The following is a 15,458-nucleotide window of genomic DNA, read 5'->3' on the forward strand; positions in this document are numbered from 1 at the left end:
ACAAACTTGTTGCACAAGTGTTCACATTACAGTCAGTGGTAGAAACAGCAGAGAAAATAATCTCCTTCACAATCATTAGTTTGTATTGAGCAAGTGGCCTCCTTTCTCTCCCCACAGCTTCTCTGAAAATGTCTGCTGTCTGGCACAAATGGCTCTGTATTCTGTAACATAGCGCCTGACTGTCAAAAGCTTGAGTTAGCTAGTCAGCTAATGACAAGTATCAAAAGGGGAGACTGGATTGACAGGAACACAATGGACTGTATTGAGTTCAAAGTAACTGGAAAACTTTTCAGGATATGGCAAATGAATACAGGATAAACCATAATTTATAACAGTCAAACGTTTTCTCACCCAGCAATGAGGAATAATCTGAAAGCCTTGGGTATATTAGCATTTCATCACAAGCATGAGAAAATGTAAACACTAACGTCACAATCTTTGTGTCAATAATTTGCTACCTTCGAGGTTCTCATAATGTAAAAATGTATCAAAACCTGCCTGGTGGATATAATGTATATGTTAACTTGAATGGAGAAATGAAGTGAAAAAAACCATAACCCACTCCTTCATCCGGACCCATTAATAATCCAAAACCCTTCCACCAAATTGCATCAAAATCTGTTCTTTGTGAAATCCTGCAAATATTCAAACAAACACGTAAACATTCCAAGGTTCACCAACACCAACAATCCAAGGTTCACTTCACCTCCTTGGAGGAGGTTATTAGGGAAGGCATCATTAAATACTACAGAAAATGAACCACTGTCTGCCATAACAGATCAAAACGTATTTCAGACACTAATAATCCTAGAAGCATTAAGTTACATTTGCTTAAACGGTGCACACGTCCACAATGGAGCTCCACACACACATGCACACACACACACACACTTTTGTACACACACAAAACTCCTTTAAAGCTTTTAAAATTCACACATACACTGATTGGTTTATGCCACTACAAATCTGTGACAGGCCATACTTTACACACATTAACTGATAACCACGTTGAGATAAAAATATTTATGATGTGGAAACAGAACAGTTCTGAGACAAAAGGCACTTAAGCAGTTCTCTTCATTAAAGATGCCATCAGGCCATATCATGAGCATCTGATCAAGTAACTGCATTTTAATAGTCAGTAGCTTGAGCTATCGCAGCACTTACGCTGCAGTTATACCGAGCCTCCAGGGGTTTGAAATCTATGTCTTATGCAGTGCTTGTTTTCCACTTCACAGCTATCAAAGTGAAATCTGTTTTGTTAAAGACATAGCTGGCATTTGACTGAACAGACACAACTTCATTGTTTGAGTCAACTTATTTGTACTCAGTGTTTCCTAAGTGATGACATCTGTTTATTACTGTGGAGAGGGAGCGAGTGAAAACTAAAGCAGTATAGGTTAGGAGATCAAAACCCAAGTCAACAAACATGAAGTGCAGTTCTCATTTTTAGATGTCTGTGTTTGCAAGGAGGCATCTGTGACTGGAATCGTCAGTGTCTGCCTCTACAGTGAACTGCTGAGTGAAAGAATCTTGCGATTAGAACAGCTCAATTCATTTCAAACAGCTACAGGACACTATAGCACAATGAATCCAAAATGCTATTCTTTATATGTTACACATTTCCCCACTGTGGGACAATAAAGGTTTATTATTATTATTATTATTATTATTATTATTATTATTATTATTCTATTACCCCTTTCTCTCCATCTATTGTTTTTCCAGATGTTTCAGGTCGAGCAGAGATGTAAAATCATTTCAAAATGTTCATCTGTATTTTGCATATTAAAAATGCTCAAAATCGACATAATCACACTAAGAGTACTGCATCCCCCCACTCCCACGTACAACATTTCCAATTTCACGCCGTGCACCCATCTTTAGATAGTGGATCATTCTCATTATCCGGAGATGGTGGTGAAATATAATTCTCTTCATCTATCCTTTCAAAGGAGGAGACAATGAAGATGAAGCGTAGGTGCAGATGGCGGTGTGTCTACTATGCAGCATTATTTTGTTGCTTGAACTGTCCGACAGTACAATATCCCAACACGGAAAAGCAAATAGGAGCTCCAGTGCAGGGCTTCAGTATCTGCATAATGTGCTAATTCATACACCAACTGATTAATGCAGACAAAAAAGTGCAAGTGGAGAGGTAAAGAGAGAATAAAAAATGGCATAGCGATATTCAGACATCATCGTCTATTTAAGTATTTCTACTTTAAATTATTCATACTATGTGTACTGTTTAAATATTCATCTGAAAATGATATTTATTGTCATGGCTTCTCAATGTTACCATCTTCAGCTCACAGTGTATCCCCTTGGCTGCTTCAAGGAGACGCATTTATAAAATGATGCACTGGCTGAAGCAACCTTGAATGTACACTTCAGTCAAGCAGAAAACAGTTGTGTGCCAGGGGGGGAATTCTGAATATGCCCTCCCACATTGTGAACAGGCTTTTAATGGGTTCTTGACCTTAGTAATCACTTAGGAGGACTGTGGCCACTGTGGCCTAAAGAACAATTAACCTGATGAGACACTTGATGATGGTATCCACCCATTATACTGTAGTCCACCCCCACCCCACCCATCCTTACCCTCACAAGCAGCTCCTGAATAACAGCAAGGCTGCACTGATTCAACCAAGATATTTTAATTTTTGACAAATGCCAAAGACCACCATGCATTGAATAACCTATGAGCTATAATTAAGTCCAAACTGTCAAAAGTAAAATAATATCCAACATATATTTTTTCGTACAATGATTTGTGACTTTTAAGACTTTAAAGGTGGGTTATTCACTGCACATAGATCCAGGATCATTTTCTGAGATGGGATAAAACAATTTAACAAGAAACAGAAAGTTACTATTTTGAAGACTGGGTTGATTTTTTTAGGCAGATACTGTATGTCAAAAAACATGTCACATGATACCCAACTTTTAAAAAAAATAAATGTATGTTTGACTAGTGGTTAAAAAAAAGAAGCAATCTGAAAAATGTAGCAATTGTTATAGGAATAGCTTTTTTTCTATGTGCGTGTGATAAACAAAGTAATTAGAAATATATATGATGATAAATTCTGAAATAATTTTCATAAATTCATAATGAAAAGAACATTTATGGCAGCAATTAAAATGTTTCTTTCTTGTGACAATCAGCAGTTTAAGATAACTAAGACTGAGCATAAACTGTCTACATTTTGACCTTCAATGTGTCCTTGGCACATTGTAGACACGCAAAACATCAATCAATCCAGGAACCCAATAGACCAGCAGTACAAGCCTAATATTACCAGAGATCAAACACATGCTTCAGTAAGTGGTATGTGGAGCGTGTCTGTTGTATTGATGCTACTGTGATTATTTTTAAATTGACACCCTGACTTTGGTAAAAGTTAAGAGATTGCGTCATCACAACAAGTCTTACTGGGATCATCCAGTTGGCCAAGTCCCCGTATTTTGAAACCTGCATGGCTCCTAGCATTGTCAAGTTGAGGTGACCCCTAAAGAGAACGGCACAAGAAAAGAAGACAGCTGTCAATGTCAGAATCGGGATCAACTTGTGAACTCATCAGAGCACTATAGAAAACAACAAAACAAAGCAAAACAAACACAAAACACACTCAATACTGATATGACAGGCACTCAAAAACAAATGTCTTTCACAATGATAGCCATTCTTGCAACCCTTTTCCTTTATTCTCTTCTGAAATACTATTTTTATGGGGGGGGGGGGGGGGCTTGAAATTGCGACCATTTTGGTCGCATATGTGCCCAAATGTTTATCAGTGCGACTATTACATATATTTGGGAGCACCGGTGCGACTAGGGGAAAAAAATCTGGTGCGCCTTTTTTTTCCTCTTCTCTCTCGCTCTTTCTCTCTCTCCATAGAGCAGGGGTCACCAAATGGCAGATCGCGGTCCGGATCTGGACCGCGTGATGGTTCTGTCCGGACCCGTGACCACTCCATGATAACTTCACGAGAGTAGATTTTCTTGGCGCATTTTTACCTGCAGTTCTCGGCTACAGACGACAGGCGCTGCTCCTCCAGTTAATACGGTAATAGCGCCACTCAGTTCAGCCAATCAGATCGTTTGTCTACCCTGCGCTGTCAGTGAGACAGCTTGCTACTGCTGTGAGTTTACCGCTACAGCTGAGCACAGAAGAAGGGAGACAGCATAGCTCCAAACAAAGGGAGGTTAACAAGGATAACCTCTGGTTAACAATGAGTGTACGGAATTTATGTTTATTCCTCCGTCAGACAGTTCAAAACCATTTTACCTCATATGGTCTGAACACGTAGCATGAATTAAAAGTGGTAACATGAAGAGCCACTATGAAACAAAGCACAGATATTTTGCGCAGAATTATCCCCTGAAGTCCGAGCTGAGGGGCAAAATGACCGAGAAAAATGCAAACGAATGTTCACTAAAGGCATGGTGGAGTTTGGGGCAACATAAAACATCTTTTAGTGATGTTTTAAGTACAAAACAATCCAATAATAACCAAAATGGTTCAGTCCAGGGACCGGGCCGGCCTGACAAGCACGCCACAATGCGCTATTTAAGCCACACCCAGGTAGTGCCTCGGTTTGGCCCCTGACCCGGAGGCGGACTATCCAGCATCCTCAGGTGAGCGTCTCTCATACAGTTTTGTGTGGATGTGGGGAAAACTCGTAGGCACCGAGTGTGCACCTTCGAACGCACTACCGTGACAGTTTGTTTGATGCGGACACATGAGTGTGGACCTGCCGGAGAATGTGCGCGAAACAGTCTGAGCAGTACCGCGGTCCTGCGGCCTGCCAGGAAACAATGAGAGCGCAGTTGCAGCTGCTCTCCTGGCCAAGGAAGAGAGGCGCGAGGAACGGAGATGGGCGGAGCGGTCTCTATCGCTCCATCACTGCCTTGCTTTTGGGTAGGTGCTCCTAACGTCTTTGCTGGTGCTATTAACTTCTAAATTTGGGAGCACCAGTGGTACCAATAAAAAGAGTTAATTTCGAGCCCTGGGAGGGGGGAGGTGGTGAGGTCTTATCTGCTCCCCTTGCTACATCACATATCAAATTTACATGAACTACATTAGCAAAATTTGTTAGTTATTTCATCTCTGTACAAATGTGAGTCCCATCCTGGGTGAGCAATTCTGTTTCCCATTTCTTCAAAATGGTATTTAGAGCAGGTAGGGGAATTACAAGGAAGATCTCAATGGTGTAAGGCAGATTTAAATGAGGCTCTATGGCCCTGCAGGAAAATCATAAGAGTTTCAGCATCGCATTTGGAAACAGACAGCAGATGTGAGGCAACACAGAGAAAGACAAAGAAGTGATAGAACAGAAGAAGGAAGCAGCACAACTACACTACATGTCATCACAGTGTGAGATGGAGCTAATGCAGTATTCAAGGGAAGTTGGCTTACAATCAACCATATGTTGAGTTATTCTCTCTCTCGGCTGTCTTGATTCTCAACTGTGTTGGCTTGTACAACAGCAGACACACACACACACAGGCACACACACACACACACACACACACACACACACGCATACACACACGCACGCACACACTCAGAATGTTTCCGTTTGGTCCCTGCCTCTGTAACTGGACAGCACTATTTATGAGAGCTATTGAATTTCCACTAGGTGGACAAACAGAACCGATGTTTCAGGGTGCGCGGGTGGGCAAGCCCAGACAGCTGCCAAATCAATAAGAACCAGGACGTTAGAAATATTGGTAAGGCTGCTATTAATTTGTACCGGTGACAGCAGGTATTTGTTAATGTCCAGTATTACAAATCATGGCAATGTTTTGTGGTCATGCGCTGCCTGATGTTATTATTGGCTGGCTAATTATTTAAATAAAAAGCTAGTTAATTAAAGGGAAACATGCTGTTAAAATAGCTGTTTTTTTTATAATTAGTCCATAAACAAGCTAATGTGTTGTGGTCTTACCCTCGGATCATGCCAAATGAATCATCACTAGCGAAATAGGCTGCCCCAGGAAGCACTGTGACAGTCTCCTTCCCTACATGGAGGACATGTTGAATTTTTAAATGTAATGAACTCATAGCTGTAAAGTTTGACAGCACAATTATCAAAAATCAAAAGGCAATATATAATCATAGAAAGTGGTAGGATCAATGAAATGTCATTCAAAAAAATGTATGAATGGATAATTGAAAAAAAGAGTATCACTGTCACTGAGATGCCAACAAAATAAATAAAATAGGGTCACACAGCAAAGACATCATATTCATTCTGCCATTCACAATTCAGTTACACTAATGTTTTCAGAGATTTTTTTTTATGACCCTCACCGGCATTAATCAGGTCTGCATCCACCATGTCCTCAGTGGGGTAGGGCCCCTAGACAGAGGTAAATAAAGGTAAATAAGTAGCAGGCAGTCACAAGTACAAACCACACTCTGCAGGAGAGAAGGACACAATAAGATTTTATGATTAGATGGAGAACTGATCTTCTTAGTATTCAGCAAAGAGCACGAGGAGAGGAGAGGAGAGGAGAGGAGAGGAGAGGAGAGGAGAGGAGAGGAGAGGAGAGGAGAGGAGAGGAGAGGAGAGGAGAGGAGAGGAGAGAAGAGGAGAGGAGAGGGGAGAGGAGAGCAGAGGAGAGGAGAGACCAGACCAGACCAGACCAGACCACACCAGACCAGAGAGAATCATTAAAAGTGGCAGGCATAATTAAAAGAATCTTTGACAAATAAGGCATTGGATGTTCCATTATCCTGTCAATGCAACTGGTTGGAAAGTCATTCCATGGAACAGTCAGCAGTCTTTGTTGAAGGCTCAGCCAGAGAATAATAACAATTGTAAGAAGAAAAATACAAGAGAAAACGTCAAACCGACCACATTTGTTGCATAACAAACCCACCACATTTTAATACTACAAATGATATTGTTCAAATGAATGTTTTCTTCATCTTGCTACAAGCTTGGAACATAGTTCAGTTTGCCACTGCTTTAAATGACCATCAGAAAATATGCTTCTTGTTCTGGAAGATTCTTTAGTTGAAATTCAAAGCAATGAACCCTGATATGGAGGAAAGCTCTCTGTGACTTACTAGTCCCAAAATCCCATTTTCACTTTGGAAGTGGACAGTGATGTCTGGTTTTATGAAGTTGCTGGCCAGCGTGGGGATACCGATACCAAGGTTGGCTGGTTGGTTACTTGTTAAAGATGGTATTGCAGTGGAAATCAAACATCCATTACTTACAGTGTAACATACAGTAGAATACTGGAAAATAAGCTCAAAAGATCTGTCGTGTGTTCAAGCAGCAATAAATTTCAGATCTTCCTTCTCCTAGAAATCTATTTCAGGCTGAATTATAGGGGAAGGAGAATACAATAAATCTAAAAAATTAGCAGTTAATCACAGACCAATCGGTCACAGGATAATCTGTTATGAGAAAGGATGTGATTTCAATAACTTATCAATGTAAAATGCTGAGAAAAAAAACTATGTGCATAATGTTCCAAGTCCAGGGTTATAATTACTGTGTATTGTGTGTATTGAAAAGAACTGGTGAAAAGTACAGCTCTCCTTTTCGTCTGTGGGTACTGGCCAACACTTTCCTTCAGTTGATGTAAACAAAGTTTTTTTTTTAAATTTGCTCATTCTTGTGTTTAGTTCAAAAGGATACCATACATCCCATCTTCAAACTCCAGAGCAGCTCGGCGAATGATTCTTTCTCGAACAATGTCAGAATCCTTCTTTGGTTTGGGTTTCTCCTCTCGGTTTTTCTGAACTGTTCGTTTCTGTAAGCATATAAATAAATGAAAAACAGGGAGGTAACATCTTCAGACAGTTTCAGGTCAAGGTCAACCATGGTCAACAGCTATTACATGTGTTTCTGAACAATGATAGAAATGTGTAATTACTTCAACAATGTTTTTTTCTACGGCATTTTTTTTCCCAAAAGTGTGTTTTGTACCTCTATCCTTTTCTCATAGCTCTCTCCCTGGACAATCCTGTGGACATAGATGCTTGGTATGTGGATGTCCTCTGCAGCAAAAGTTCCGACATCCACCACCTCTTCCACCTACAAAGAGGCAGAATTAAAAATTTAGTTTCGTCACTGTGAAGTGATAGTGACTGAACAGCACTACCTAAAGCTAAGGAAGCTACTCATCAGGTATCACCTTAATTTTTGGGTAGTTACTATGACACATAATCAGACATTTCTTCTCCAAATAAGTTTAAAATTCTGCTAGGCACTTTTTTTGAGGGGAAAAGAAGGTAAAGCATTTATTCTTGAGTAAGTGTGTATCTAAAGTCTGAAAAAACATGCCGGCGGAATGTGGCTTGATCTTAGGCTCAAAGGCGATGGGGAGTACGGGTACCTGGAGTTTGTTTTGGAGGAAATGGAAAGGTCAAAAGTACCTTTATATTTCATTTTGTGAAAAACAATGTTTTCTTGTTATATTTTTGGTCAATTCCACACACTCTGTCATGGGACTTTCTAGCAAGGTTTGCATTTTTTATTCAGCTCAGCAAGTTAGGGGGTATTTTTCATTTCACACATTGTCTGAATCTACCATCATAACACTTTAATTGTTCTTGCATTTAACGTGGCAGCAAAATGAAGAAAAATGGAAGTTTCAAACAGCAACTAAAACCTCATGTTCATTCTATGGCATGTGTTTCTATGAGGGACTAGTACCCCACCTTCATATAGGAAATACCCAGCACATGATCAGCACACATTTGGTAATGATCTTTCAGTTAACAGGACAAACATGGAAATGGCTATTGATTTTAGCAGACTTTGGTCAACATGACTGGCATAGAAATCCCAGAACAAATGCACCTGCCACCTCCTCAGATAACATTAAGAACTGGGCTAAGCCAAGCCTACAGCCTCCACTTATACAGATCTTCATGAAAGCCGCACTGCATGTGTGGGCTTCACTAAATCTTACTGCTCATTTTAGTCTTGCTGCTCATTTTTTTGCTGCTCATTTTAGTCTCCAAAAATGTACAGGTCAAGTTACTATGACATTAAACTGTATCATGATACACAGCAGATTTCTGGCATGCAAAAAATCAAACTATGGCAGGGTGAGATCATCTCTGGGCTTGAAGATAACTGATTTCCTTTTATCAATAAAAAGAGACTTCAAGGGAGATGGGCATCCAAAAGCTGTTGAGTCGACAAGGGAGATGGGCTTTTTTTTTCTTCTACCTGAGCAGAGGAAAAGCACTTGAAATGACAAAAAGAAAAAAAGACACATTATCATCAAAACCTGAATGGGGACCACGATAACATAAAATTCTAACGCTCACTTCTACGTTTCTCTGCCTCACTTCTGTGTAGCACAGAGTGTAACCTATTTATTCAATTTACATGAGAGGCAAGCAACCATTCGGAGCAAATTTAATTGAATCCTTCCTTATCTCCAGTTCCTCTCTCAGCACTCAGCGCTGACTGAGAGGAGTCAATGGCTAAGAGTGAATCCCATCTTACCGTTGTCATGGATACACATGGCTTTGGTCTGCTGTGAGCTCGGGCCACTCAGGACCATAAAGTGATTTTAAACTCTTTTTCTGGTTCTTTCGGTCAGGTTATGGCAAGTCTCTGATGCCTCACAGTGAAAACGAGGCCAAACAAGATGAGATTGGTAGCGCAATAGAATTGATAGAGCAGTCCTACTCATCCACCCACAACTTTCTCTGGAGGGCTCAATCTGCCTTTTGTGAGACTGACAATTTCCATGCACATCCTCATCAAGTAACACTGGTCACATCCGATTATAAATTAGTAATGAAGTGAGGTAACAAGAGAATCACAACACATATTTGGTGGCGTTAATTTCAAGGCTTACGCTGAACTCATTGAACTGATGGAACCTTTTTTTTCTTTGATCAAAAGGTGTTAAATTGAGACACTTGAAAAAAGAAACTGCAGAAGGGAGCATATCTCCTTTTCCCTACTACTGTTTGCTGGTCTCTTACACATTCAAACAAACCAGCTCAATTTTCAATTAGATGCCTAAGTAAAAGCACAGTAACTGGCTCATGCAATTTAAATGTTCTGTGTGTATGAAAAAGCCTCTGATGTTTTCATCTAGGTGAAGCGTCCCAGCTGCACCGCCACTTAGATGCAACTCAGACAGGAGGATCAACGGACGAGGGTGGATAAAGCATTAAAATATAATGATTAAAAACACACGGGCATAACACACAGGCACAGACGAAAATGAGCAGGTGTGGGAAGCAAAAAAAGACGCACAAGCATGGACACACACACACACACACACACACCGATAGACCAGTTTCTGCAGAAGGATTTTCACATCAATAAGAACTGGGCAAGGCATGAAGTGAACTGGCAGGAGGATAGAAAGAATCAAAGTGCTCTCTGGGGACAAAACAAGCTCTTTTTTTTTTTCTAGTTTGTACCTTTTTAGACTGCGAGCTTTGTAAAATCTTGTTAACCTCAAACTGATTGAATCACATTGCTCCCTGATTCCTGGAATAAACCTCCAACAGCTGAGCTGCATACAGTATTTGCTTCGTAGACATTAAATAATTCTGGAGATATGCCATTCTTATCACAGTTTTATACATCCAAAATAAAAATAGTTTGGCCGCTCTTTAAAACATCTGAAATTCAAACCAAATGTTATCAGTAAATGAAAACCAGTAGCTTGCAGAAATTCAGTTGTGCAAACAATAAGAATTAATGCTGTCTGAGAGATGGCATTAAATTGAGAAGATTATACTCATACTGACCATCTTGCCTACATTGCAGTAGCTGATTTAATAAACAAGATCAAGTGTTTGTGCCATCAGATCAGGATGCTAGTGTAAGTTAAAATATATATTGGTAGACAAACCTCTCAGAGGCCACCATGTTCATAACACTATTCATTACAAAAGCATTGGATAAGATTGATGAAGAGCATCCAAATGATGGACGTAAAACTGAAACATGTCCTGAAGGTAGCGCCATTCGGTTTTTGTAGTCACACACTCTTAAATGTTTCCTCGTTAAAATTGTAACAAATGGGAAAAGGTAAGTCGTGCATAATTATATTAGTGTGTTTCCCTTTTAGAGCTGAACAAGGCTTATGCCTCCCACCTTTTCATCTTTTTACAAATTTTTCAAAATAATAGAAGAAAAGAATGGTGATTTTCTTTTAATGTTAACAAAAATTAAGTCTGAATTATAGCAAACAAACTTGAGGTTGCTAGTTTTCCCGAAATAAATCATATTTATTCCACTTAGCATCACTCGTCATTTTGCCCGTGGTTATCTGTAACCCCCCTTCAGCAGTGATTCTATTCACTTCAGGTTTTTACTCCACCATGTGGTGGTATGCTGTCAGGAAAATTCAACTGCTAGAGTGTGGCAAGAAGTTATTTGGTTATTTTATTATTAGGCTGACCCACTTCTCTCATACCTCAATGTACTTAACTGAAAAGAATTATCTGAATTAAACTGCATCCATTCTGTATGAAATATTGTCAATTCCTTGTATTGTTATTCCATTTTAAATTATAATATCATATGCTAGATATTGCAGTTTGATACAGCGAAGTAGCTAGTATTATAATTATGGTATTTAAAATAATTACGAGCTTAAAATTAAATCCACCGGGTCAGTGTTTCGTTTATGTGATTGTATTTGTGCGCATATTGAGATGTGATAGTCGGGAGGAAGAACGGTGTGTCTTCAACGACATAGAATGAGGATGTCAGCAATACCACACTCTCATTATCCTGTGTATTTTTAGCCTCCCTATCTTCCTCCCAGTGTGTTTGCGAATTCGGGCAATTGGCCATACACTGCCTCCAGTTTTGGGGCTCGTCTCTGGCTCTATTCTCTAACCCAGAATATTCACAACACAAGCAATCTGTTCCCTCTCGGTGGAAGCTTGGATGGTCTATGACAGCGTTTACGACATCGGGAGCCAGCCAGCCAATGCAAACCTTGACAACATTACAGGAACTAAAAATACTTTTCTCAAAAAAAAACAAAAACCCTGTGCACAGATATCTCTCCTCCCGGCAAAATCCTTACTCTTCAAACCACACATAAACCTCAATGCAATGTGCTCCAGACGTTAGAAAGTCTGTTTGAACGGTAAGTATATAACATGCAACTTCATCATTTCAAACATTCTGTGTATATACATTAAACATGCTATTTCAACCAACTCCCATCATTTCTTTAGTGATTCTGTATATCAGTCACTCTGTTCAACAAGTCCTGCATTTCATCCCTAAAATATAACCTGAAAGATGACATTTTCACATTGAACTATGAGGCGTAAGCAGAACTCGCTGATTGGACAGTTTGGGCAATTGTCATGTTGCATGAAAACCCACACTTGAATACCAAAATGACACTGATTGACAGAAGTTTATGGAGCACCTAAATGCTTCTGACGAGAGCTCACATGGAAATTATAATGGCTAATACATACAAGGTACCTGCATATAGATGATCCTGTCCTACTTGTTTTTTCAGACGTAGGATTGCTCCAAAGGTGCAACATAAAAATGCACAATTAGTAAAGTCTTCCTTTTCTAGTTGTCCAAAGTAAAGGATGTGTCATCATCTGTCCAGGAAGTATTTAACCGATGCTTTAGCGACATTTGTTGAAAACGCAGATAAGAAAATAGTGCCATCTTATTAAAAACTCATCTGTAAAATGAACAAGTTAAAATATCACGCAGCACTTTCTGTTTGGACCAACAGAAGAAGCCTGTCAAATGTTTAAATTCATAAAGTGAAAACTAAACAATATTTGTTAACCAATAAGGATTTTGTGTTTATCATGGACAAATATATGCACCACAATTCAAATAAATAGACTTAATATCTTAATACACCTTCAAAATAACATGTAACTCAGCCAGTAAATAGGATTTGAGACAATAGAAACATTTCTCACTGCTTTGCTCATCAGACGAGTTAATTCATGAGTCCACATTTTTGTCACGGTTCTTTTTTTTGAAGGCTACAACAAATCAATGTTGTTCCCCTGCCTCACAATCACACCTTATTTATACATGAATTGATCTGTAGTCTGACATCTCAATATGGTCTGCTGGATGTCTAAGCACATTATTGATGTTGTTTTACTTTTACACAAGTAAAAAAATATAGAATGGGGTGGGGGTGCTTCTACACCGATCTATTACTGCCAGTGAAGCAGTGATGCATTTACCACTGTATTCTCTTGGGAGGTTTCAGCACAGAGTCAAAAAACATGTGAAAACACATTGTACAAACTTTGTTGCTGTCAAATGCTGTAATGTCCAGAGATTAATTACATGAAGTGCTTTTGTACAGATATTAGATATTGCCAAAAGGGCCACTACTGTATTGGGCAGGATATATTTTTGATTAAATCTGTTTCATAGCCATGTCAACCTCCTGTAGGTGTGCATCCAATTAAATAGAAAAATGTGGGTTACTTTTGAAACACTATGGTCACCCCAGCAATACGTTAGTACCCACAATACCCTTCCTTCAATACATTAAAATGTAGTCAAAGTTAATGGTGTTCATTCTGCACACTAATTCATAAACCCCTTCAGGCAGGAAATTATGACAAGAATGAGTGGCTTTAAAATGACCTTTCAACAAACGCTTGAGTAACGGAAGTATTGAAGGGCACAAGTCAAGAATAAGGCATGACAGCTCAACAAATCAAAGCGTTATGAAATAGTATGAAGAATGTGAGTTGTTACAACTAATATTAACTATAGCAGTACACATTATAATCAATGTATGTTAAACATTATCTACACCCTAGGGTCAATTTCCCAATCAACGACTGAAATGTAGTCTGAGTTGTCTTTCTAAATATGTAGTTTTCTAACTGCTATTTTATGTCAACAAAAATGTATAATGGAGGCTGAAACTGAAACCCCTGAGGATAGAGATCATTCATATTCAATTAGGCCTCTACCCTGGTAAAAAGAACAAAATGCAGTCACACATATATTCATTCAATTCATGCATGCATGACTGCTTGGTCGTGCATGCACACCAACACCCACACCAACAATGCACTGGCACAGTAACACAACACAGTTGAGTCATTTACTGTGACTGATGGTTGAACAACAGTAGAGAAAGCACTGCTTTGATTAAGTCTCTGGTGTATTGTAACCCACAATGCACTGGGATCTATCACTATACCTGCGATAAGAGAATATCTGGACCAGCTGGATCCTGTAGAACATTCAACAATTGAATAACAGGATTTGGTTACCTAGCAACCATGGCCATTGCTGGTGATAATCTGGTACTTTATGCTTTTGTGTTATCTCATGTGGTGACACCCCTTTCCTGCATCTTGTAGTTTACGTTCAGCACAAACACATGGAAATATGTGTCAGAATTGAAGGGAGGGGCAATGATGTGGCAGCACTCTCTAACCTCATAGACTGAAGCAGTATAAGATGACTACATTCAAAGTTAAATCTGCAAATAATTGTACATGTAAGAAAGGGACTTTAATGTGAATCCATTTATCTTGAAAATGGTAAGTGCAAAGTCTCTTGAGGGGGTTGAAGACAAATATAGGTTTCTTGACAGACCACTTTAAGACAGACTAATTAAAGACAATCCAAACCTGTAAGTCCCTTATGGCTTAAATGTATTATTATATTCCTACTGAGATGAATAACAAGGTACTGTATAAGTTCTAGTATAAAGAAGGTGAGCTGACACCTCCCATTGTCAGCTCACCTCCGGGTATTTTTGGGGGGGTGGGAGTGGGAATCGAACCGCTGATCTTAAATCATAGGACGACCCGCTCTACCGCCCGCTTTACCGCTGAGCCAATGCCGCCCCTTATTCAAGACGATATGGCTACAGGCCAGAGGCTATTTTAGGGTGATAATATTCTACTAGTTGATAACATTTTAACTAGTTTAACTAGTTATACACAGGCTACTGAGAGAAAAAAATAACACACACATGCTTACCTTCCACCAAATCTAAGAAATTTAGAAGGTGATCCACTTGCATAACAAAGTGTCAAAAAAAATAGGTTTGGTAAAAACTGAAAAGCTGAACTATGTTTCTGTTCATGGCTCAGTGGCTTAAACTCATGACAATTCAGGATGTAAATTAGCTGGAGCATTAGTTATAGTTGTTAGCTAGCCTGTCATTCACGAGTAGACCCAATCATCCATTCTGGAGGAAAATCGGTCCTACGTGAAGCTGTCTAGAGCACAATTGTTCTTCAAAAATTCATCATCTCATATCTAGGAAGATAGACAGCCTAACAGCTAAGAATAACAAATGCCATTTTGCTTTATGGTGAACTGTCCCTTTAACTAATTAGCATTGAATACTCCATCCCCATCCGTTTGTTCCCAGCCTTAACCACATTAAATCAAGACAGTGGGGTCAATGCTACCAGCATGCACTGAATCTTAAAGATGCTTTTTCTCCTCAGAAAGAATGATAAA

The 15,458-nt window shown here is 39.3% G+C and overlaps 1 protein-coding gene across 2 annotated transcripts in view; it reads right to left on the reverse strand.

Moving 5' to 3' along the window:
- Positions 1-15,458, reverse strand: part of oxct1a (3-oxoacid CoA transferase 1a) — a 46,474-nt gene that overhangs the window by 15,048 nt on the left and 15,968 nt on the right. For both annotated transcript variants that reach the window (XM_068310441.1, XM_068310440.1), the window contains exons 8-13: positions 7,953-8,060; positions 7,662-7,776; positions 7,082-7,176; positions 6,320-6,368; positions 5,955-6,027; positions 3,437-3,512 (exon numbers count right to left, since the gene is read on the reverse strand). In XM_068310441.1, the coding sequence (XP_068166542.1) occupies positions 3,437-3,512; positions 5,955-6,027; positions 6,320-6,368; positions 7,082-7,176; positions 7,662-7,776; positions 7,953-8,060 (516 nt within the window). The remainder of the gene's footprint in view (positions 1-3,436; positions 3,513-5,954; positions 6,028-6,319; positions 6,369-7,081; positions 7,177-7,661; positions 7,777-7,952; positions 8,061-15,458) is intronic.

The sequence above is a fragment of the Antennarius striatus genome, chromosome 3 (assembly GCF_040054535.1).
Source record: "Antennarius striatus isolate MH-2024 chromosome 3, ASM4005453v1, whole genome shotgun sequence".
NCBI classification, from domain to species: domain Eukaryota; kingdom Metazoa; phylum Chordata; class Actinopteri; order Lophiiformes; family Antennariidae; genus Antennarius; species Antennarius striatus.